This window comes from Clupea harengus, chromosome 13 (assembly GCF_900700415.2).
Source record: "Clupea harengus chromosome 13, Ch_v2.0.2, whole genome shotgun sequence".
NCBI classification, from domain to species: domain Eukaryota; kingdom Metazoa; phylum Chordata; class Actinopteri; order Clupeiformes; family Clupeidae; genus Clupea; species Clupea harengus.
The window spans coordinates 1,618,848-1,642,500 of NC_045164.1; the positions used below are offsets into that span (position 1 = coordinate 1,618,848).

A 23,653-nucleotide genomic window follows, 5' to 3' on the forward strand; every position below is an offset into this window, starting at 1 on the left:
ACCTCCTCAAGGTTCACTCTTAGGTGGTGTCCACACGAATGCGGTGAAAAGGAACTTTTGGCGAAAACTGAGAAGTTTCTAATGCGTTTTGGCCTTTCGCCCACAGCGGCATTTTCGGCCTTGAAAAACACCTGACTCGGACACACAATGTCGGACATGGGGAGCAGGCGTGCTGGTAAGGAGGCTAAAACCGACGCTAGGACGTCTCTTAAATGTCGGGGAGTGAGGTTTACTCACTGCACAGCACCCGCTGGCTACCATTACATCCACGCAGATGAGCCCTCAAAACATTGCGTTTTCAAAAAGATTTACCACCACATGACAAAGAAAAAACATCATTTTGAAAACGCTCCGTTGTTGTGTGGACGTAGCCTTAGCATAAACCAACTGAGATAGCACTACAGTGCTTGAGTACCCCAGTATGTATTCCCAGTGTGTGGTTTAGTGACAAACCTGAGTAAATGAACTCAAGTGGTAAACCTCCTGAAAGAAGAGCATTATGGTTTTGTTTTGCTAGAAGAAAAGACATAGGGCTCTTCTATTATGATTTTTACCACTTACTCTGAGTTAACTTACCCAGGTTTGTCACTAAACAACATACTTGGAATACCCCCAAGGATCCCTGACATTACACATCATGAGAATACTAAAGTACTGCCTGATAGTCTTTTCAGTGTAGAACTACCTACACAAAGGCACATTATTCCACAACTTTAAAGGCACAGCATTAGGCTTATTGCAAAACCGGCCACTCCAATCTCTTTCAATCAGCTAACTGTTCAATGTTCAATAGCTAACTGTTTACCATTTAACCTTTATGCACAGTTGGCTCCACTTGTATGGTTGTAGTCATGGCAGGAAGGCATCAGCTGTTATTAGTGTGTATGCTGAACATACAGTGGGGAAAATAAGTATTTGAACCCCTGCCGATTTCGCAAGTTTGGCCACTTGCAAAGAAATGTGTGATCTATAATTGTAATAGTAGGTGTATTTTAACAGTGAGAAACAGAATATCAACAAAAAAATCCAGAAAACTGCATTTTATAACATTTATGACTTAATTTGCATTTGATGCAGAAAATAAGTATTTGAACCCCTAGCAAAACATGACTTAGTACTTGGTGGAATAACCCTTGTTGGCAAGCACAGATGTCAGACTTTTCTTGTAGTTGGTCACCAGGTTTACACACATCTCAGGAGGGATTTTGGTCCACTCCTCTTTGCAGATCCTCTCCAAATCCTTAAGGTTGCGTTTTCAATGGGAGGGAATGAGGGAATGAGGTTCAAGCCCAATATTCCACATTACATGGCCCCATCCATAGTCCCCTCGATGCAGTGGAGTCGTCCTGTACCCTTGGCAGAGAAACAGCCCCAAAGCATAATGTTTCCACCTCCATGCTTGACGGTGGGGATGGTGTCATATTCAGCATTCTTCCCCCTCCAAACACGGCAAGTCGAGTTGATGCCAAAGAGCTTGATTTTGGTCTCATCTGACCACATCCTGTCTCCCAATCCTCCTTAGAATCATTCAAGTGTTCATTGGCAAACTTCAGACGGCCCTGTACATGTGCTTCCTTGAGCAGGGGGACCTTGCGAGTTCTGCAGTACTTCAAACGATTACGACGTAGTGTGTTGCCAATGGTTTTCTTGGTGACTGTGGTCCCAGCTGCCTTGAGATCATTCACAAGCTCTCCCTGTGTAGTTCTGGGGTTATTCTGTACCTTTCGGATGATCACCGATACCGCACGAGGGGATATCTTGCATGGAGCCCCAGACCTAGAGCGATGGACAGTTGTTTAGTGTTGCTTCCATTTACGAATAATCGCACCAATAGTTGTCTGCTTCTCACCAAGCTGCTTGCCGATGGTTTTGTAACCCATTCCAGCCTTGTGCAGGTCTACAATCTTATCTCTGACGTCCTTGGTCAACTCTTTGGTCTTGCCCATAATGGTGAGGTTGAAGGTGTGAAGTATGATTCTTTGGACAGGTTTCTTTTATACACATCACCAGTTGAGATCAGGTGTACCTTGTTAAGCCTAATGAGGACTAATCTGTGTGCTTCTTGGGCACATAACTGGTCATTGGGAGCCAGAATTCTTGCTGTTTGCTTGGGGGTTCAAATACTTATTTTCTGCATCAAATACAAATAAAGTCATAAATGTTATAAAATGCAGTTTTCTGGATTTGTTTGTTGATATTCTATTTCTCACTGTTAAAATACACTTACCATTACAATTATAGATCACACATTTCTTTGCAAGTGGCCAAACTTGTGAAATCGGCAGGGGTTCAAATACTTATTTTCCCCACTGTATGCTCAAGATGGTGGTTAAAAACTGACATTTAAGGAGTGAAAAGATATTAGCTGTTACCTGAAGTTTATCCTCTGGTACATTGAGCCAGTGGTTAAAAGCTTGGGACAATTTGGTTCGCACCTGTTTTCCTGAAAAAAAAAAGAAAAGAAAAAAAAAGAAACTATTACCATAATTGGCACGGACAGTGATTTTAACTCAAAACATATCCTCGTTGCAAATTTGAAATGTGTGCAGAACATTTAGTATTTACAAGAACGGACAATAACTCCTTAAGACCAAAAAAAACTCACCACCTAGCCCATAACAACCAAAAAATGGTCACATCTCTGGAATGTAAAAGATCTTAAGTTATCAATTATGGAAGGCTTTCACCAGCAGATGTAGACATGGGCACCTTCAAATGTGTGAGATCCCCCTGACATGTAAATGAATCTATCAGCAACTGAGGTCAAATAGACCACTGATCGTGGCATCTGAGATGCACCCACTACTTAATCCTGTGAAATCCCTCCTCATCAGAGAGCAGCAACTTTCATTTTCACTTCCTCTCCACAGTGAGTCTCTGTTCTGATCAAACCAGGAGCAAGGACGAGAGGGATGGGGAGGGGGTGGGAGGGGCAGAGAGGGGGCAGTTCCTCTTATATCCATTCAAAAGAGCACAGCATATTTCCCTCCTAGTTGCCTCTGTTCTTCGCCTCCACTTACACGCAAGGCTTTATTTTTGGTCTTTCGTTAGAGCTAACGATCTACTTTTCTAGCCATCTACCCAGCCCCAATCCACAGTCTTACAATGATTTGTAAGGCCGTATCCCCCAGGAGAAGAGAAAAAAATCTGTACCATTCATTTTTTGTAACCAGCTTTTTTGTTTTTCCACTTCTACGGTTCTTTTCTGGATTTCCCCTCTATTGCGGCCCCGAGAAAAGTCTAACCAAAGTGAAAAACTGTCCCTCCACCATCCTGCAAACAGTCCCCTACCCACCCACCCACCCACCACTGTCACAAAGGAAATCGTTAAAAGTTGCTCCAGAGAAAGCCAAAAACAAAAAGGGCACTGACTGGGCCAGGAACAACAGCCTCTTGGATTGGTCCGTGTCAGAGAGGTCCGGAGAACAGACCCCGGCTCAAGGCTGACAAGCTCAACGGGAGCAAGATAAACACTAGAAATGAAAATACCCCTTCAAGCACTGCATGGCTAGTTGGAGGCGGGCCCAGTCTCTGCAGGAGCAGGCATATAAACTCAGATCCTGAGAGGAGGAGACAAGTGAGGTTATACTCTCGTCAGTCTAGTGGGAACATGTAGCCATCAGTGCATGTGAAACATGCGGTCAAGGTTCAACCCCTGTGGACTTTCTTATATGCCTTTCTTTGAAAACGGGAATTAACTAGCACCAACCCAAATAAGCCCTAAAACATGTCACCTGCTTATGTTTTCCAATTATGTGTGTTGCTGACAAGATGCATGTTTGCAAACTGCTAGAGAACAAACTGCTCCAAGTGACTAATGATTCTTTTGTTTGGAATGGAAAAGACTGCATGAAGAAGTAAGGCAAAGAAAGTCATCATAAACAAAGTGATCATAAACAAGGTGGCTGAATGCTGGCTGACTGTTTTGTTTGCTACTTTGTTTAACACCCATAAGTTCAGTAACTAGACCAGGAAGGGAAATCACTGCCATATTCAGACTGAGAAATCTAAACCTTCATAGTCGTGCTTTCTCAGCTAGAGAAATGAATACATGTTCAGCTGTGGGAGAGAACATGATCAAAAGAAACACTGGATCGGTTTTAAATGGCAATGAAGCTCAGAAACTAGATTGCTTGACTGCAAAGAACATCCTTTGGCAATCCTTTTGAAATCAGACAAAAAATGAATTGAACAGAAGCTAACCTCATAAAAAGAACAAGCAATACTCATTCAGAGGAAGACATTCAGATTTAAAATTTAATTTCCTTTTTTTATTTAACAATGAATGCTGCCAAATTACCTTTACTGTCAATCAGTAATTGAGAAAGTAAATCAATTAACAACCACCACACTTGAAATTCAATTCCCGGAAAATGTTAAATCAATAAAGGAAAAGAGAAAATACAAACTTTAAAAAAGTTAAATGTTAATGCCAGAGACCCTCACTGCCGGCTAAAAAGTAATTGCAGGAACTTTTTTTAGGAGCTTGGCATACAGTCCTGTGCCACACATATAAAAATGTTAGCAAGGGGAGACAAATAACAGTTGATGATGACCCAACCAACAAATGTAAGCTCACCAGAAATGTATATCACAATGGGACTGTTATGGTTCAGGGCTCAGAAATCAGCCTGGATTATTTTCAGTAGAGGCTGTATTCACTTGTCAAGTTAGTCAACAATGAATCAGACGTGAAGCCCTGTTTGAAATCTGACAGAAGTTCCTAAAGCAAATAAATGAATTAATTAATTCTCCTCACCCATATGCAAACACATCACAACTCTAAGGGAGGTACTGCCAATTCTAGAGAGGGACAACCTTGTATGGGGAGAATATAAGCATCCTTTTGATCTCCCAAAAGAAAGAAATTAAGGCACTTAGATGCACAATGAGGGACCAGGAAGAAAGTAAATACTCTCTTTGCAGACAGAGATGCGTCGCCCCCGAGACGCGCACCTCAGACATGTCGAGGAGCTCCAGAGGGACCTTCAAGTACTGAGGGAACAGCTGAGGGAAGAGCTGAGGGAAGAGCTGAGGGAAGGGCTGACGGAGGGGCTGAGGGAAGAGCTGAGGGAAGAGCTGACGGAGGGGCTGAGGGAAGAGCTGAGGGAAGAGCTGAGAGACATAAACCGTCTCTCTCCAAAGAAAAAGAACAATAAAACACTGGTGCTAAACCACAATTAGCACACCAGTGTTTTATTGTTCTTTTTCTTTGGAGAGAGACGGTTTATATTAAGGAATTTTCCTTTTGAATCACTGAGTAGGACCATTTCTGGATTCTTTTGGTCATACAAATGTCTTTTGTGTTTGGAGTCTGGTCCTTTCTATTGTGTTACACGCCTTCCTATTTTTGGAGTCTGATCACAGATGTCTTGTTTTGGAGCAGAAGTCCCATTATCCTTTAATGATGTTGTTTCGCTGCCTTTCGTATGTGGTGGTTGCACAGTACTGAGTTCTGCGAGGGATGGCTGAAGAGGGAAGTGGTGCTGGAACATTATCATCAGACTTTGCCGAGCTGTCTCTCAGCCCCTCCCTCAGCCCTTCCCTCAGCCCCTCAGCTGTTCCCTCAGTACTTGAAGGTCCCTCTGGAGCTCCTCGACATGTCTGAGGTGCGCGTCTCGGGGGCGACGCATCTCTGTCTGCAAAGAGAGTATTTACTTTCTTCCTGGTCCCTCATTGTGCATCTAAGTGCTTTAATTTATTTCTTTTGGGAGATCAAAAGGATGCTTATATTCTCCCCATACAAGGCTTGAGGTCTTAAAAGAGGCCACACACTCATCTTCATCCACACAGGAAATAGAGACTTCACAGGAAATGAGAAATGTTGGAATTGCAGAAAGTCATGTTGCAATGAAAACCATCACACAGTACCAACAGCTAAGGTTATCCTAACCTCCCTTCTCCCTTGGCTACCACAACTACTTCAACAGATCAATGCTGATCTCTTAAAGCTTTGTACAGGTTTAAAAAATAAATAAAAACAGGTTAGAGGAGTTATGCAGGGTTGCAGCCTAAGTCCAATGCACTTCAACATATTCATCAATAAGCTAACTGTAGCAATCAATCAATCATTCTACAGGTCCTGCACTTGTACTCGACAGCACAGATATTTAATGCCTTCTGTTTGTAGAGGACATGGGTCTAGTTTCATCATCTAAATAGGACCAGCAGAAGTTTACAATATAACTACTTAGGACTTGCGATAACATCATTGGGAAGGTTTAGCATGACTGAATCTAGCATTGAAAAACCTGTCTGGCAAGGCACGAAGGAGATACTTCTATATCATATGTATAAAAACATCTTTACAAATTCAACCCACCAACTAAATTTTGGCTTAAAATATTTGATTCCACAATAGAACCAATTTCCTTTAACAGTAGTGAGAGCTGGGGACCATGGTCCTGACTAGACAGTGGGACAAAAGCCCAGCCGAACTCCTTCACCTACAACTCTGTAAAGACATCTTGAGCATACAAAGAACAACCTCCAACCTGGCCTGCCGCTCAGAGCTGGGGAGGTCCCCTGTTCCTCCTTGACATCAACAAAAGAGCCTCTAAAGTTTGGTTATTTTGGTTTGGTTCCCATATCAAAGAGAACGCCCTCTTATATCAAATAGCAAACAAAAATGACATCAACATCGTAACTAGGGCTGAACGATTAATTGCATTTGCGATTTAATCGCGATATGATAGAACGCGATTTTCTAACCGAACGTTCGCGATTAAAAAACGTGGTCTAAAAAAAAAAAAAAAAAAATTACATTTTTTTTTTTTTTTAAGATGGTACATTTTTCACACAGTGTTTAAAAAGTGCATGCCTAGTGTTTATACTTAAAATGACTTTTTTTAAATTACTTAAATGCACAGTGGCAAAGCCACCGATTTGTTGTTCTTGTTTCTGTAATGAGCAGTTAAATAAAAATGTAAAATGTGGGAAAGAATATTTTACACTAAATGTATCTAATATTGTGTTGGTCATATTTAAATCATTCATTACGTTTTGTTGGGAAAAAAAGAGGATAAAAAAAAAAAAATCGCATATTAAATCGCAATCGCAATATTTTGGTAAAAAATCGCAATTAGATTATTTTCCCAAATCGTTCAGCCCTAATCGTAACTCACATTCCTGATACTGTGTACAATCAACTGCATAAGATAAGCCTCAATACGGAGTCGTATGCAGTTGATTGTACACAGTATCTCTTTGTAGGTTGTGGTCACTTCTTCTGTATTGTGTCAGTGTCTTTTTTGCCGTCTTTACTTTTAATTAGATAAAGTGATAGACAATAATAATTTCTGTTTAAGGTTTTGTAGATTTCTGATCAGTGGTTAGATTTGATTTCTTGCTCACATAATTGTATATAATGCACTTAATTAGAGTTTGTTTGTAATTAGTAGATATAGGAATGTGAGTTATAATAGATAGATAGACAGATCTGAGAGAGAGAGAGAGAAAGAGAGAGAGAGAGGTATTAACTTCCTCCTGTGGCAGGTGATTAGCCGGTATAACCAGCCCCAAACTCACTTCATGAATAGGCACAGACTTCAGTCTAATTTTGAAACCACTGGACCAGCTGTTAACCACTCTGCACTGACCACTATGGGATTGCTACTTCTAGCTTCGTCTTGCTCTAGCACCTGCACCATTGTTGTGACTACATTTCAAACAAACGCTTTACTTCAAATAAACGCTCCACTTCAACGTCATTGCACTTAGCCAGCCCCACTGGTCGCTGATTGGATCTGCCCTTCAGAATGGTTCAGCAATTCATCTTGTGACAAGGGTTTCCAGACTATGATCCTAGCGAAAACTGATGTAGCAATAGCACTGTGGCCTTGCAGTAAAGTAACACTACAGATTCTGAAGACCACAGCAAGGAAGGTAACGCTACAGGCTATAGAAACTATGAGGAAATGAAGGGGCTTATGATCTGATGCAATGTAAATTAGCATTGCCATCTTATCAGCACAACAAATCAGCAGTCTTAAACAAACAAACAAACAGACAAACAAATAAATAAATAAATAAATAAATAAATAAACACAAATAAAATGAAATAACATAACAGCAGTAACTGCTTTCCCTGTTCATAGCTACACATCACAAACACTGAAAAAACAGTAGGTCAAAGATAAATGGCAATAGCTAGCTAATCACTCCTCTACCTCATGAAAGGCCTGTACGACTGTCTGCTCAGCTTTTTACACAATCTACAAGCCGTCTGCTATAATGCATACAAAAGTCGCACCTGTTCCAACATTTTCATCGGCAGTTGCATGACTAGTAAGATGACTCAAGAAAGTGCTTCCTCTTTGTCATCATATAGCCTAATCCACCCTGTAGGTACACAAATGTGGCCAAATTCTCACGTCAACAGGATTCTTAGAGACAGGAGGAACTGCTGCACATCACCCTTGGTATGTGTATGATGTGCAGGAACCGTCAGATCAATACAGACATTTATTTTCCATTATGCATTATGTATAGTTTAGATTATTAAATTCTAACTTTACATTCAATTTGTGCATGTGAAATAGCTTCTGGTGAGGTAAGGTAGATTATTACAAATGTGAAGCAAGTTGTTCCCCCTTGAATGAATCAATCATCTATGCAATACTTAGAGCACGGGATAAGGAGGTTTTGAGTCGCTGTGCCAAACCTCGTCTCTCTCAGTGGTGTGGTATGCTGCTCCACATAGATATACAACATTGGAATCCTGATACAGCCCTTTGGGAAACATGCTTTGAAAGAGACAGACTGCATAACCTGTCTAAATATAGATGTCTCTCCTTGGGCACTTTCACCTCAAGGTTCCTGTTCTGTTTACACAGAATACCTTTTTGAACCGCTCAGGAGGCATTCAGACAAAAAAAATAAGAGCTTATAAAAGCACTAAATTAACCTTCCTTCCTGAAACTATACTGTACATCAGTGTAAAAATACATTTGGCCGTCATCAACAAAAATCCACAACTTTGCCTTTGTTTTAATCTAAATGCATTACACCAACACCAAATACATTAAATTAATGCTAGCATTACTTGAAAGTTTACAATTGTGACTTTAGTTCTAGCCGTACTTTACCAATAATGTGCCCTGAAAACAGAATGCCTTGAGTACAGTTCCAATTTATGACTCATTTAATTTACTATCACTTTCAGTTACTTAAAATGAATGAAAACTTAGGTCCTGTCTGTCTGTTTGAACCCAAAACAGTTAGGGGTTGGAGGCTGTGTTTTGACAGGATTATTATCTTTCTTAAAGATTATTTGAAGTTTAGTCAGAATTTTTCCTCTTGCCTTGTTTAGTATTTTTTGTAGTGCGTTTCATAAACATGTTTCTGTCCATTCTGTGCCTCCTGGATAGACATGTATCTAAATACTACACTTGCTATTCAAAGGTTATCACACAGTTTGTCACCAACGTTGCTGATGAAGATGGAAGTGAACAAACACCAAAGTTGTCCTTTATATTAGTAGCCAAAAGAAAAAAAATGTATGATTATACAAATGACAATAACAGATATTGAGCTGTTTCAAATCAAATTGCAAGTTTAGGTTAGAGTGAGATGAACTGAGAACGCACTGAATAACTTCAAGTCACAACAGCGCAAAAAGAATCTCCCACACACGTAGCCTAATTTAACCTCACGCCATGGAATGTGACTATTGTCATCTATTGCGCAATCTCACATCTCACTGCTTGGAGGACCTTGGAGGAATGTTTGCTTTCCCTACTATTCTGGGGTACCATTTGTTTTTCACTTCACCTTGTTACCAAGGGGATTTGGTGTACAAATAGTAAACAAAGCTTGCACAGACAGAATAAAAGACAGACGATAAGATCGGAAAATCAAGCTGATTCAGTTCAACAATGAAATGCAAAAACTGCTGAATATAATGGCTTGACCTCCTTTCGTCATGAAACACTCCTGTCACAGCTACACATCCTGAATGGGGGGAAAAGACTGACAGACAACCAATTCTCCTATGACACTTCCTGTTCTGTACTTCCTGTTTCAGTGCTGCTTCTCATGTTACACTGATCCTCCTCAGCTACGTGTGTGGAATGCTCCACCGCTGAGATAAACAAAGTCTTGTATTGAGAGGAGTTATTCCTTGAAATACTTAGTGTTATTGAAGTCTACACATTTAAAATCAAAGAGCCCGTGTTCCTTGTTGTGTTTATCTTGAGCTGTTCCCCTGGCTTTAGCAGAATGTACATTGTAAAAAAAAAAAAAAGGGGCCTCACCTGGCAGCTGAAGCAAATACTGGTAGGGTTCTAAAAGAATCCGCTCAGTTGTAGCTCCTTTGTCCCCATCCATTCCTTGTACTTTCCAAGAATCAATAAACCTACAGCCCGATGGGGGTCCAGGATGGGGGAAGGCAGGAGGCACAGAAAGGGAGACATCAAAGGGGACAAAGACTGAATATTAATGTGTGTTCTTAACAAATGAAAGGGCTTGCTCTACTGATCTGAAATAAAAGCACAGAAATATGCACTCTCTTCCCTGCTAGAAATAGCGGGACACATTGACACAGGCAGACGCAAGCAATTATTTTTTGGCAGGTTGCTCAATGTGCATTTCGTCTGCTTTCATATCTGTGCATTTTTTTTGCTGTGGAGTGCCTATCAAATCTGCTGTGTATGACAAGCTTGACTCTTTTCTGCTACTGTGGGCTAACAAGCGCAGAGGTGGATAACAGTAGCTGATGGCTCAAACAAACCCCACAGTCATCAAATAAACATAAAGAGATGGTTTCCCACCCAACTTCAAAGGGAATATCGAAACAGTATGAGCAAAAGGATGCGCTAAAAGAAAGCGCTGAGGTTAGAGACTAATAAACGTGTTCCTCTGAATCAAACATGCTACCAGGATTTCATTCTTATTTGAGGCCTGGTTGCTTACATTTTGACATCTGCACACACACCCAATCAAATCCTCATGCCATCCCTGTCAGAGGCGATCCCAGCTGACAGGGAAGTCAGTGTCTGACTAAAGATGTTGAAAATAACACAGCTTCCGCAGGAGTAAACCTAACGCAATACAAACAATCCTTCAGAGGTGTCAAGCCGACTAGATGTGTTTATGGAGTGTCAGAATGATGTGAAACAGAGACGCATTTGATGACGAGCCTTGTTTACTGTGTATTCAAAAGGTCTGGAAAAAGAACATCAAACAAACGGTAAGGGGATCTAAAATAATGCATGTTGATGAGTAACCTCAGTACAGTGCCTCGTTAGCCTGAGGCAATGGGGCCTCTTTGCAGCCTTTAACTGCTATAATTTAACACCTTTTAAAACACACACCACTCATCTCAGTTTTCAGTTCCCACTCCCCCTGAGACCCATAATACTAGCCCTGTTCCCACATAACAACTTGTGTTGAGATGGCCTTACCAAAGGACAGGTCTCTCAAATGTACCTTACTAATACATTGTTCTCTCACAGAACGGAGATATGTCCTTAAGGAGAATCATTAATAAAAATCCAGATAGAGCTGCTTGTTCACTCTGGTTAGTGGCATTCCCCTTTCTATACTCTTGGCATATTTCACAACAAACAATATCATTAGTAACCTAATAGCTTATGTTTACTTGTTAATTTTAGCTCCTTAGTCAAGACTTGGATAGGTTGTCATTTAGTCTAGCAGTACAGAGCCCATTAGATGAAGACACTTGGCTAAGAGCTATGACAGGAGCAATAGGAAGGGCAAAAATACTACACTATGACAACACTCCAACCCACTCTCTCTAAAAATAGTCCTTAAAGCAGCAATAAGATTGACGATGCTGTGAAGGCTTTTTTCACGTGGTCGTCCAGGCCGTTTCACAGAACTACATAGTGCATAGCCTGGAGGGCTGGGGGGAACAACAAGTGTGTGTATCGCCACTTCCATGGACCAGACCACATCGCCTACCATTAAAATGAATTTGGAAATGCTACCAAAACCAGCTGCCCATAAACTACACCTCAAGAAGTGGCAAATTGTTGCTTCAAGAATTTTCTTCTTTCTGTCTTCGCAATACTGAATACAACATGTCCACACAACAAGGAATTGTCGGCATAGAGACATTCATCAAGAAATAACTAAACAATACAAATTTTATAATGGTGCTTTATATGTAAAAAGGATTGAGGTGACAGAGGGAATGTCTTATGATATGTGTGGGCACACCGCAGTGATGTACACTCTGTATCCATAAGCACACACAGATAGAACACTTAGATAGAACTAATGTCCAATTCACTTGACTTTGCCACAGAAAAATAAAGAAAAACAATGTCTGGAATAGAAGTTGATGCAATTCAAGAGCACAGCCATATATTTTACATCAAATGTGGCACAGACTATATGACACACAACCATGGCAGAAGAAAAAAAGCCAGCATATCTAACTCTAATTGACTTTCAACATAGGCATTTTATGTTAGACTCCTCAATGTCCATCTACAACTCAAGACTTGCTGGAGAGATGCCAGCGTGGATATAGTATCCTAGATGCTTCACATGCTGAACATTAAAGCTGTCTCTTTAGAAAAAACAAACAAATACCTCTCAAAGAAAAGTCACTATAGCCAATGCTAAAATGTTAGGTATACATGTGTGACGCTAATTTAAGGGTTTTTATGGGCAGTAACAGCACTCTGTTGTAGAAGATAGCCTTGTTTCACCAGTAACCTTACCAAAAAAACTTCACAATAGGTGACTGCTTGTTGTAAACACTCCACTCCACCCACCTTCAGTATCAGGCAAATTGAAATCCGGGTACTTCAGCACTTCCGCTATCCGACGTTTTTTCTTGATTTCCTTGCTAACATTAGCTCGTTAGCTTGCGCTTCATAACTGGACCCATCCAATAATGTCATAGATATGTCCTAAATACTGATCAAAATAATAAGTCTGTAGATATTAAAGTGCTCTGAACGGCCTTCGAAAACTGATTGTTAGCAATAACTCAAGAAAAGAACGCGAACTCATTCGATGCGCTCTGCCTCACAGCCAGACTTCGTACCCTCCTCCTCATCCGCAACACAGCAAGTTAAATACGCCATGGCCTCTCTACAGAGCAAGCGCGCACAAGTAGGTGGGGCAGGGGATGACAGGAATGGCCGTCTGTTTTCTCGCTTGCTCCTCACGCAGCGGTTTATGGGAGTTGAAGTTTCGATACTAAGCTTCATATCCCATGGTTCAACACTGAAATGAATGTAAATACCTACCTAAAAAAATACACATCCCAGAAACGATGACAGCGATATCGCCAGAACACAATGAAAAAAGTAACGGCAAACGGTCTAAGATTGACCAATGCAAGGAGCCAAAAGGCTGACACTCAAAGCTTTAGTCCAATCACTGAACAAGGTTTGTTCCGTGGGTGGATTTGTGTATCTGTCAGTCAGTTTCAGCCCAAAGAGTGGGATCATAGAGAAAGAGAACCTGAGTGGGGAGAGAGACTTTGTCGGAATCACATCTCAGCGCCGACTGAGGTCTTGCGGACTTCGTCTAAACATTTTCTGACGTCGAGCGACAAACATTTGAGATCTAATGGATTATTTCTGATTTTTTTCATAACGGATTACTCAGAGCTCAGTGTCTCAGTTGGACAGACTATCAAGGTAAGGTTGTTTATAACCTCATACTTTGAGGTCTTACGCTAAGTAGGCTACGTGTTAGAAATGGTTTCATGTTTTATCGCCTTGTAGAAGTAAAGGCAAATCGATTAACAGTGATAGTTTGCAGACGTTTGTCGCAACATCGAAAGGCTGAAATACAAAAAGACATGAAAATATTATTTAAAAACCGGAGGCATTCGTGTATTGTCATCAACCTTGTTTACTTAAGCAGTAACGTTACACGATTTTCGTTTTTGCAAGGTTGTTTCTGCTCGTTAAAGGAGCACTGTTCTTCGTGGCCCATTATCCATCCGTGTTATGTATTGTTTTGGCGAAGTATATTGGCATTAAAACAGCAGATGTTGTGTTGGAATTTGCTAAAACTAAACAGCGATCCTCGCCATCAAATAGACCAAATGATGGGGAAATGCTGCCTTGTTGGGTAGCCCTTACGTAAGGCTTTGTGCACTATATTGTGATTGAGAGAGTATTTCGAATTAATGCTGGGACTACAACTCTGGAAAACAGCATGTGCATGTCTGGAGTTTCATGGGTCGATCGAATCTTGCATTTGTGCTGTGCTTGCCTGAATCAAGCAAGCACCCAAAAGAACTCGCTCATTGTAGATATTCTGAAATGATTCAGCGCGTGATGATATATTGTTCGAACTGTATTTTCGACCGCGTTGTGTGCCTGTGCATAATTCAGCGTACTCTATCACCGTCTTTTCTGGAAATTCGGGGCTTACTTCCTCTGTTCCAGAGTAGGCTAGTCATGTAACCTACAATAACGACAAGCCTACAAGAGCGAACTGAAATGGCTGGCTTGTTGAGCCTGTAACGTTAGTTATCATAAGCAGTTTTCCTTCAGTTGTATCCCAGTTAGCAATGTTGAACCATATTGAAGCTATTTACTGTACGCGACCTTTCTCTGGCCCAGAATTTGACATGCAACCTTTAATGCCAGTCGAAAAATGTTAAGCTATTTCTGTGAACCACTGTCACAGAGAATATTGCCCGACAATTGTCGAGGGTGACATTGTAACAGTAGACTCGTCGAAAGAAATATAGCAAGCTTGTTACTAGCATCTAGCAGACGACATTCTGAAGCTCTCCAGTAATCTAACATAATTGCGGTATCGTTTTCTTTGTGCGGGGTTTCGAGCGACTTTGTTCAGCTTGACCTTGTTCGTTGGGGTTGACAGCTTTTCCATTGTGTGAAGCACCCGATGTAGTCTGTCTCAACCATCAGCAGTTTGTATCAGAGCTTTTCCTCGTAGACGGAGAATTATGCCCTCCGTTGATATTATATCCGCCTGCAAATGGGCTACTGCGTAAGTCTATCTGAATTACTCACAATTTGGTCAGATATATGTCGGTCTATTTTATGAATTAATGGATTGTTCTTCATGTCATTGGGCTTTTATTCACCCGCTGAGGGCTACAGTGAGAAACTATGTGTCGTCCCACTTGACGAGATAGCCTAGAACAAACCCAACAACGATAGCAAACATTTCGTTCTTGACTGGAAGGTTTTCCTTGTCCTTAGATACATGGTTTGTAATCTGTAGCGTTTAGAATGGTCCGACAATGTTTGTTTGTGTGTTTTGCTTATTTTATCCTCATATGGAATAGTAATGTGTCTGTGCTGTGTGGCACAGAAATGGCGTCATCGAATGCTGTAGCGCAGTAGACATTACGCTAACCTGCTCCCTTGTACGGCTACTGTAGTTTATCTTCGTCGTTGACTTTGATGAAGTTCAAAGAAATGGATTCCGCCTCTCTATCGATACCCTCTGCAGTATCTGTCATATTTACACGAACATGTAAATAATAAGTTTTACTTTCTTTTGTGGATGACTGGGATGAACTTGCCGTATGCTCTCATGCTCGCAAAATAAATCACGTTGAGACTGGAGCCACACGAGATCATTACATAAACGGCTGAAAATGTTCTCTCATTCATCTGATCAGCTTGTACCTAAGCTCTTAACTTGGCCAAAGTCTGTTCGATTGTCACAGAATGGAAACATCAAATTCACGGTAAAAATCGTATAGGGCGGACGTTGTCAACGACCGTTTAAAGCCAACCCCCGCGGTGCTGTGCTGTCTACCAGGAAAACGATTGTATTCTCCTATTCTCCGTTTCACTATATGCCACTGCGCGTCGACGAGCTGAAAGAATGCACTGATGAGTTATCGTAATTTTGATTCGATTATTCCGTCGTTATTATACTGCATCTGAAACAAATATCCTATGTCTTCATAATACAAACCAGCCTCGCCCTGTTTTTAAAATATTATTTTGTCGCATCGACCAAGTTGTTGTGCAGTGAAGCATGTGTCACTAGTCTGATTGTTTGCAATACTGGTTGTATAACATACAGGACATGCCGCTTATGCTTATACATGTTGTTCGCAGCTACTGGTTCAAAACACAGCGGCCACTGAAGCGGACAAGCGAGGCCTCTTGCGGATATGAAGGTGAGTCCCCTGAAACCTGAATTTGCTTGCTATCACGTGGTCCATTCAGTTGATAGTTTAAAAAAATGTCCCGTAAGATATGGTTTAAAATACAAAATGATGTTCTCTGTTGACTAATCTCTTGATTGAATATCCTTTTTTAATTGTATTTAGAGAATTAAAAAAACAAAACTCAGGTAGTCTGTACAATTTAAGTGCAGAAAAGTTTGTTATGGTAGTTAATAGACGTCTGCCCAAATGTCCCAATAATCTTTTTGAGTATTACTTTATTCTGTAGGAGTAGACTAACTTGTAGCAACTGATATCCTCAAGGCAACTCTTATGTTCCCTGATATACCCCCCAACAAAGTTTACTAAATATAACCTTAAGATAAACAATGACTACAGTACATAAACCGTAAGATGAAAGAATAGGACATAATGCACATGACGTATGTCAAACCCCATGTGGACCTTATTTGGACACAGATCGATGAAAAGTGGGGGTGTCTTAATGGGATTTAGGTATCAATAAAGCCACAGAAGTTCCCTTAGGATGTTAGGTTGAGGGACCTTAGGGGTCTAGAGGTGGAGTGGGTTATAGTATGGGGTAATCGATGCAGGGCTTAAGACAAATAATTGAATATTTAAGTCCATCTGTGTTTAACAGGAGATAAGTTAAGACAGTCCAGTATTGAGAAATAGTGTGCCTCATTCCTTTGTCAGAAACGCCAAGACACGATTTTGGACTAGATGCAGACAAGGCATGGATGCAAAGTTGTATTGGTTATTGATTGATTTGATGGAATGCTTTTTGTCTAGTGGAAGAGCTTCATCCCCATTAATTACTACCAGAGTTGTCCAATTGCTCCCACTGTCTTAAAGAAGTTGGCAAAGTTAGAACCATTGTGTCTCCCACAAAGCAGGCTACTTGGAATGTGACAGTGAAAAGGCTTTGCCTTGTCTCCATGGTAACTGAGTGCTGGGCTATTGCCCACAGGATTTGTCCCATTGGCCACAGAAGTGACATGTGAGAACAAGAGAATAGTTGATCTTAGATGTGTTGTTTTGAGAGTGTTCATTTTTGTATTGTGCCCCTAAATTAGGAAAAACAATGCTAAACATAGAATGATGTAGAAGTTGAGACTTTTCTGGATAGTTATCATGTTGACAACCCATAAAACAGCAAGCCACAGGTGCCTCGCATTCAAAGTAGCCTGATAAAGCTTAGGCCATTTCAAGACGCATATGTAATAAAGGGATATCAGGCCAGCTCCCCTCTCTGTTAATTCACACTGACAGCCAGTATAATTTCATCCGTCAAGATTTGTCCTATCTCCATTGGAAGCTAATGAAACCCATGTGGTTGTCAAGCTTGTTTGCTGCTGCAGTTTCTCACCAGTGACATTAGTCAGTGCTCATGGAAACCAGCAAAAATATCGCACAGCGACGGCCCCCTCTATGTGCAGTGTGCTCTCATCTTGGCGAGGAGAGATTTATTGTGGCTGTGCTGCCTTTGCCATTGATTAAAGCGTAAGTTGCGTTTACAATGCACCCGGACTGTGAAATGGTTTCATTTACATGCCAACTCTGCCGGCTGGTTGTGAAATAAAAATATTCTTGAATTTTCCATCCATGTTGTTTTCTTGGCTATCTGAATTACAACATTAAGGTTCTGTGCATAGCAAAAGGCTTCGTCTTATTCCACGCAAATTAGTCATAGTTGTCAGGATGGCCGAGTTGTTATTGTCAGTTATGTCACGTCCTCTGTAGGGTAAAGATGGTAATCAAAAAGAACAGTGTACTGGAAATAAGAATGGAGACAGTGGCACACCTCTCTTTCATGGACAGTTTTGTTGCCTCTGGTCTTACTTTGAGATGCATTTTACATCAAACATTAAACACTGTTGCAATGCATTATTGTAAAAAATATGACCACTGATTTGAGGTTTATTTCCTTCAAACATGAAATGTTGTTGCAATAGATTACTGTAAAGAACCAGCGATTGCTGGTTCAGTTAGAGTACATGATGATTAGAAAGTGTCATATGATGACAGGAGTAAAACACCACGGTTCTTCAGAAAGTGAGAGGTGTGGAAACCTTGTAGATAGTGCATAGATCATTAATGCAGTACAGTCAGTCAGGCTCCGAGATCACTCACTCAGCTCGTGATGAGACACACTAGTCATCGTACCATCTGTTTCTGGCAGCTCTCTCTCTCTCTGATCTCCTCCGTGCGTTTGTCTTATTCAGGACAATCAGGTGAAAATGAAACCAGCAAAAATGTGGCTTCCTGCATCTGCTCGCTAGGCCAGGGTTTCTGTTTGAGAGAAAATAAAATTTCCATCTGACCAGCACCTGTTTCTGTTCCAGCAGGTTTGAGTGGCTATGGAAGTTTTGTGGTTTTTTTTCACCCCAAAAAATATTAAGATATGTTTGTGCGTTGGCCACAAGGTGGGAATGGAAATGTGTTATTTAAACCAGAGCCGCAATACTATTGGCCAGAGAGGTGCAGTGACGAGAGGCCAGGACAAAGAGTGGATTCAAAGTGGGATTATTTTACAGCGTGTGAGCTTGGGAAAAGCTTAATTTTCTCCAACATCCCCCTTCCGTGTTCCTTTGTTTGGCAAACAATCGGTTTCATTGTTAACCGTGATGGTGGGTCGATTCTCGATTCAGTCCTGTTGTCAAGGAATGTAGCCTGAAAGGTTGGTAACAGTTCTTGTTTTTTCACAGCTGTAAGACGTGAAAGTGAAAACTGTGCATCATGAACGAGCTGACGATTGTAATAACATAGTTATTAGACTGAGACAGGATCACCTTTAGTCTGGAGAGAACGTTAGGCTGGTAAGAGTTGGCTGAGTAAGGCAAGTGTGTGTACGCTGTGTGTGTACGCTGTGTGTGTCGGGCGGTGCTTTCCCGGCGGCCAGCTGTGTTTATTATCCCTCCAATACGAGAGCGTCGCCATTAATGAGTAACTTTAAATATCCAGGGTGATTATCGTAGCAGATTAAATCGCTCCAGCTCCCAACGCTGTACATGTGTTAAGGGCCTAATGAACCACACTGGACCGATGTGATCACCCAGGTTTGACTCTGACTTGTGCAGGGGCTCTTCTGTTTGTGACGAGACCTTCCCCAGGCACGTCGCCATGCCTGCAGCTGCGGGTCTCAGACCCCAGCACACACCTTATTCTCCAGTGATGATTGACACGCACAGCCTATTAAGTGGGCACAGTGTGCCAGCCTTCAGTGACTGATCCTGTCACGATTGGCCAGAGGAGCGCTTTGACCCACAGCTGAACCATGTGCGGACATCCGGCCGGGTTAGCGAGAGGATATGAGAGAGCGCAGAGCAGCGATTCTTTTTATCTTCTCTCTGTGTTTCAACTCATCTCCGTCCTTTGTCGTAGTTTGAGAAGAGGGATCATGTGCTGCATTAGGACCATACACAGAGATGATTATGCAAGAACACTGTGTTGTCATACTAGTGGGTGAGAAATGGCCAGGAGCAGACTGTGCTGTTTCCCGCAAATTCGTGGTGGATTGTTTGACACATATTTCATGGTTGCTTGAAGGAAGCTGTCTGGCCCCGAGTTGCCTTTAATCAGTGTGTTTGATGTGGGAGCCAGAGGCAGGCTAAACGCAGCTAAACTGTGGATTAATGGACCAACCAAACACTGTTCTTCTGTAGTTGTGGCAAAGCCTCTCTGTATTGATATGGCAATCCTCACATGGATGGCTAAATGTCCTGTGTAGTGGGGCGTTAATTGGGGGGGGGGGGTCCACATTTTTCTGATTCTGTACACTGGACATCCACTCTTCCACCACTCAGACAGACATACAGACAGAAAATAATTCTTGCTGCTTGCTGTTTTGTCTTTCACCTCCTCAATAAATACTATACAACTTGTGCTACCTGAGCTTGGTCAGCCCAGACTGCTTTGATCTGTGTGGCTACATATTTGAAAATTGTGGTTGGCTGATGTTAACAAATTTATTTGCAAAGCCTGCTAAGGCAATCCTTGGAGATCTGACAAAACGGCTGTCAGTTTACTCTGCTGCTATAACTTTGTGAGCTATGAATAGAGAAACTAACGCTGGCTGTCGTATTGGGAATCTCGGTTGGGAATTAAATTATCGTGCACACACCACCTACACATTCAGCATAGCCTGCTACAGAGATATTGTGACTGATCTTATTTGCATTCTCTTGAAGCACACGGGTTTGTCAGCTCAATCATTACTAGCACTGAGCATTCTGTAAGACAAAGAGCAACAAGGCCAAGTAGACCACACCAGTGATATCAAGTAAGAAGGAAAGAAATTTATGTTATGATTTTAATCTCTTACTTCCATCACTATGTAATTGTAGGATGTAATTATCTATTTTACTGAAGTACATTACGCAGGTAGTGTTTTAACACTTGATTTAATTAAAATCATGGAGGAAAATCCACCATAGAGTTTGGGTCAGCCTCAACAATTACATTTTGATGGATCTTGTAGCAAGATGTGCTACTGAAGTTGATTGCATCTGGAAAAGAGCCGTAGTTCTGGTGGAAACTGTTTTTCCACAACCAAAATTATGCTGAATGACCTAATTGCATTTATTTTTTAACAAACCATGCTTGGGGGCTTTTAAACAAACATTGTGACATTGTATTTCGTGCTTACGTTTACTGAATCACACAAATGTCTGCTTGTCTGGTAAAAAAAGACATAGAGTTCCTGTCAACTCTTTCTTAGTCAATAGGTAAGCAGAACAACGAACAATAGGCGTTTTCTCCACACCGCTCTCGGGCGCATTTTGCTATAGAGTTGAACAAAACACATGTGTGTTTAATCAGGCCGCACAGGGTCTGGGAAAGATTTTCCACCTCAACAGAGGTAGGTGAATCGAAGAGCTGTAAAAACAGTCAATGAGCCATTATTTTCACCCTATGAAAAAAAAACGTGATAGTTTTGTGTGTATGTCATGTTTTGAATTTGTGGCCAGCGTGGCATTCTCTGCCCCCCCAGCTATGTTTTGACAGGAAAGTATTGGCAAGACACTGGAGATTTCAGGCTCATTAAGGCTGAAGTGTCTTATTACCCGTAGTTCCTAAAGTCCTCAATCGCTTCGGTTTCTGCACTGGGTGGAGGAGTTACGCTTTCATGCACTTGCAGCTCTGTCCCTTTGTGAGAGGACTTGGGGCTGAATTATCTAGAGAATACTAGCGCATTTCTGGAAACACTTTGTGGACTTCACGTTGCTATACTGATTTTTTTCTGTCTGTAGCCCCTCTTACAAGTTACAGAGAGATAGAGAGTCCACCCAGCATTTGTATTGCTCAAGATATTTTATTGTTAGATGCTACAGTGTTTCTGTTGAAATGTATGTTATCTACCTTAAAGAGGACTGTAAGAAATGAAGGAAGTTTCTTTGTTTCTGATGCAGCAATCTTTATTCCAGTAAAGTGCAGTAACGAAGCACGTAGAACATACTCCGGATTCAGCGGTGTAGGTCTGAACCCCAAGCATCTCCAATTCTAGCCATATATATAGTTTTAAGACACCTCCTAGTAATGTAAATGAGCTAGGCTTGTAATGCAAACAGGTCTGGCAACCTTTTGTTGTTCTGTATGATAATCAGGTTTCTCTGACTGAGATGGTTCTCAATGGCCTACCCCCATTCCCATACTATGATTAATTGCAGTCACTCACACCTTAGTTTGCTTCCTGATCCCAGGTGTCTGAGCAAATCCAGTGTGGGGACCTTTCCTTTGTGACCATGATAAGATTACCATTTTGGATATTCTGCTGGCCAACTTTTGGTGGTCACAGCAGCTGCTTGATCATGAATCTCACAGTCCACCCTTTGATGCTATGAAGCCATACATAGCATCACATCAACTTTCTTTCTCAGAGTTACACCTTTCATAGAGGTGCCCAGTGGCGGTGATGTCCTGCTTTAGGTTGCTCCCTCTGTGGCCATTAGGGAGTCTTACCCGTCATTGGACTCATCACCCTCGCGTACACTGGTCATCTCCCAGTCTCAATAGGTAACTTATCATGGGGTCATTCTGTAATTTGATACTATAATATAAAAATATTTTATCAGGTTTGGAGAAGCATTTGAGAACCACCACAGCCAAGGGGAAAGTCTGAAATACTATAGGAAAACACTATCTGGCATCTGACATCCAAAACACAAGTAAATATAAATGTAAATGGCAAAATTGTTATCAAACATCATAGCATGCATCTTCTTTTCATCTATCTGTGTGTGTGTTCCATGTTTCAGCATATTGTGTGTGTGTGTTCATTTGTGTGGGTTAGAACGTGCCCACCAGTTGTGGATATGCATATTTGTCTCTGGGGAAATCACTTTCTCAAATTCCAGAAAAGTCGCTCACTGATTCTCTCTATGTCTTTCTTGTCCATGCACTCTATTGAGTGTGTCCTTCTGCCTTTCACCTTTCAGCAGATGAAGCTCTGAAAAGTGTCAAGACCTTCTCGTTGTTCCTCTGGTTGTTTTCTTCATTGTCTTCATCGGTTGTGGTCTATTTTGTTCCATCAGTCAATCTCTTATGGTGAATCTCTGGGCTTGTGGATCTCAGATCCATGTATGGTCTCAGGTCCTTTGGATTCCTGGTCTGTAGAATTCTGTTGTGTGGTGGCCACCTGGATTTTTCTTGTTGGTCCCTGTTCTGCTTTGTGGTAGCCCTTGTCCACATCTCCCTCTGGTCTCCCAAGTGGACTCTGGTCCCACAGGTTCCATTGCCACAAGTGGTACCCCTTTCCATTGGGTTGGTCATCTGGTGTCTGAAATTGTATATACAAAAAATAATGTTGCCCCCCCTTTCCCCAATTTTCACACATCCAACATGCATCGACATCAACACAAACATAATCAAAACTCAACCTTAAAACAGGTTTCCAAATATGAACTCCCCCCTTTTTGATAGAGCACATATTTTCAATGTGTGCTACTTTCAACATCATTTGGAATTCCAATTCATTGACTGCTTGTGTCTGAGCTACAGTCATTCTCTTCAAGCAGTGATTTGTCTGGCCAGGTTTTAATAGGTTCCTCTTTTGGTCTTTTGTCTTGATGAAATGTCAACTGAGTCTGTAGACTATGTACTTTCTGAAGCAGTTCTTGATAGCTTTTCCCTTTTGTCTGTGGAGAGTTACACCTTCTGGATTTGTGGCCCCTCTTTCCACAAGAAAAACAAACAAAGTTCTGCTTTACTGATCTGTTGTCTTTACAGTTTCTCGCTATGTGTCCCTCTTTACCACATGAATGACAGAAAATGCCTTGATGTCTTCTCCCTCTGTCTTGGCAATGTCTTGCGATGTGACCCTCCTCTCCACATGCATAGCAAACAAAGTCTTCATACCTACCCCCACTACCTGGGCAGTGTCTTGCGATGTGACCCTCTTCTCCACATGCATAGCATATAACAGCACCCACTGGATTGCTTCTCCTGAAGCTTTGACCTCTGTGTTGCCAACTAAAAGAACTGGAGGATTCTGGCCCTCTTTGTCTCCTGTTCTGCTGGGAAAGCTTACTTCCTGTAGCTGCAGCA

General features: G+C 41.5%; 2 protein-coding genes across 9 annotated transcripts in view; one reads left to right on the top strand and one right to left on the bottom strand.

Moving 5' to 3' along the window:
* The window catches only part of ggps1 (geranylgeranyl diphosphate synthase 1), a 29,883-nt gene extending 16,784 nt beyond the window's left edge, over nucleotides 1-13,099 (bottom strand). The window contains exons 1-3 of one of the 5 annotated variants that reach the window (XM_031579336.1): nucleotides 12,744-13,099; nucleotides 10,254-10,354; nucleotides 2,373-2,443 (exon numbers count right to left, since the gene is read on the bottom strand). In XM_031579336.1, the coding sequence (XP_031435196.1) occupies nucleotides 2,373-2,443; nucleotides 10,254-10,326 (144 nt within the window). In that variant the 5' untranslated portion in view covers nucleotides 10,327-10,354; nucleotides 12,744-13,099. Of the gene's footprint in view, nucleotides 1-2,372; nucleotides 2,444-10,253; nucleotides 10,355-12,689 lie in introns of those variants that run through there. The other 4 variants (XM_012829912.2, XM_031579340.2, XM_031579339.2 and 1 more) reach the window with 4 other exon arrangements.
* Nucleotides 13,100-13,289: 190 nt separating this feature from the next.
* Nucleotides 13,290-23,653, top strand: part of arid4b (AT-rich interaction domain 4B) — a 52,149-nt gene continuing 41,785 nt past the window's right edge. For 3 of the 4 annotated variants that reach the window (XM_031579332.2, XM_031579334.2, XM_031579335.2), the window contains exons 1-2: nucleotides 13,290-13,619; nucleotides 16,038-16,099. In XM_031579332.2, the coding sequence (XP_031435192.1) occupies nucleotides 16,094-16,099 (6 nt within the window). In that variant the 5' untranslated portion in view covers nucleotides 13,290-13,619; nucleotides 16,038-16,093. The remainder of the gene's footprint in view (nucleotides 13,620-16,037; nucleotides 16,100-23,653) is intronic. The other variant, XM_031579333.2, reaches the window with a different exon arrangement.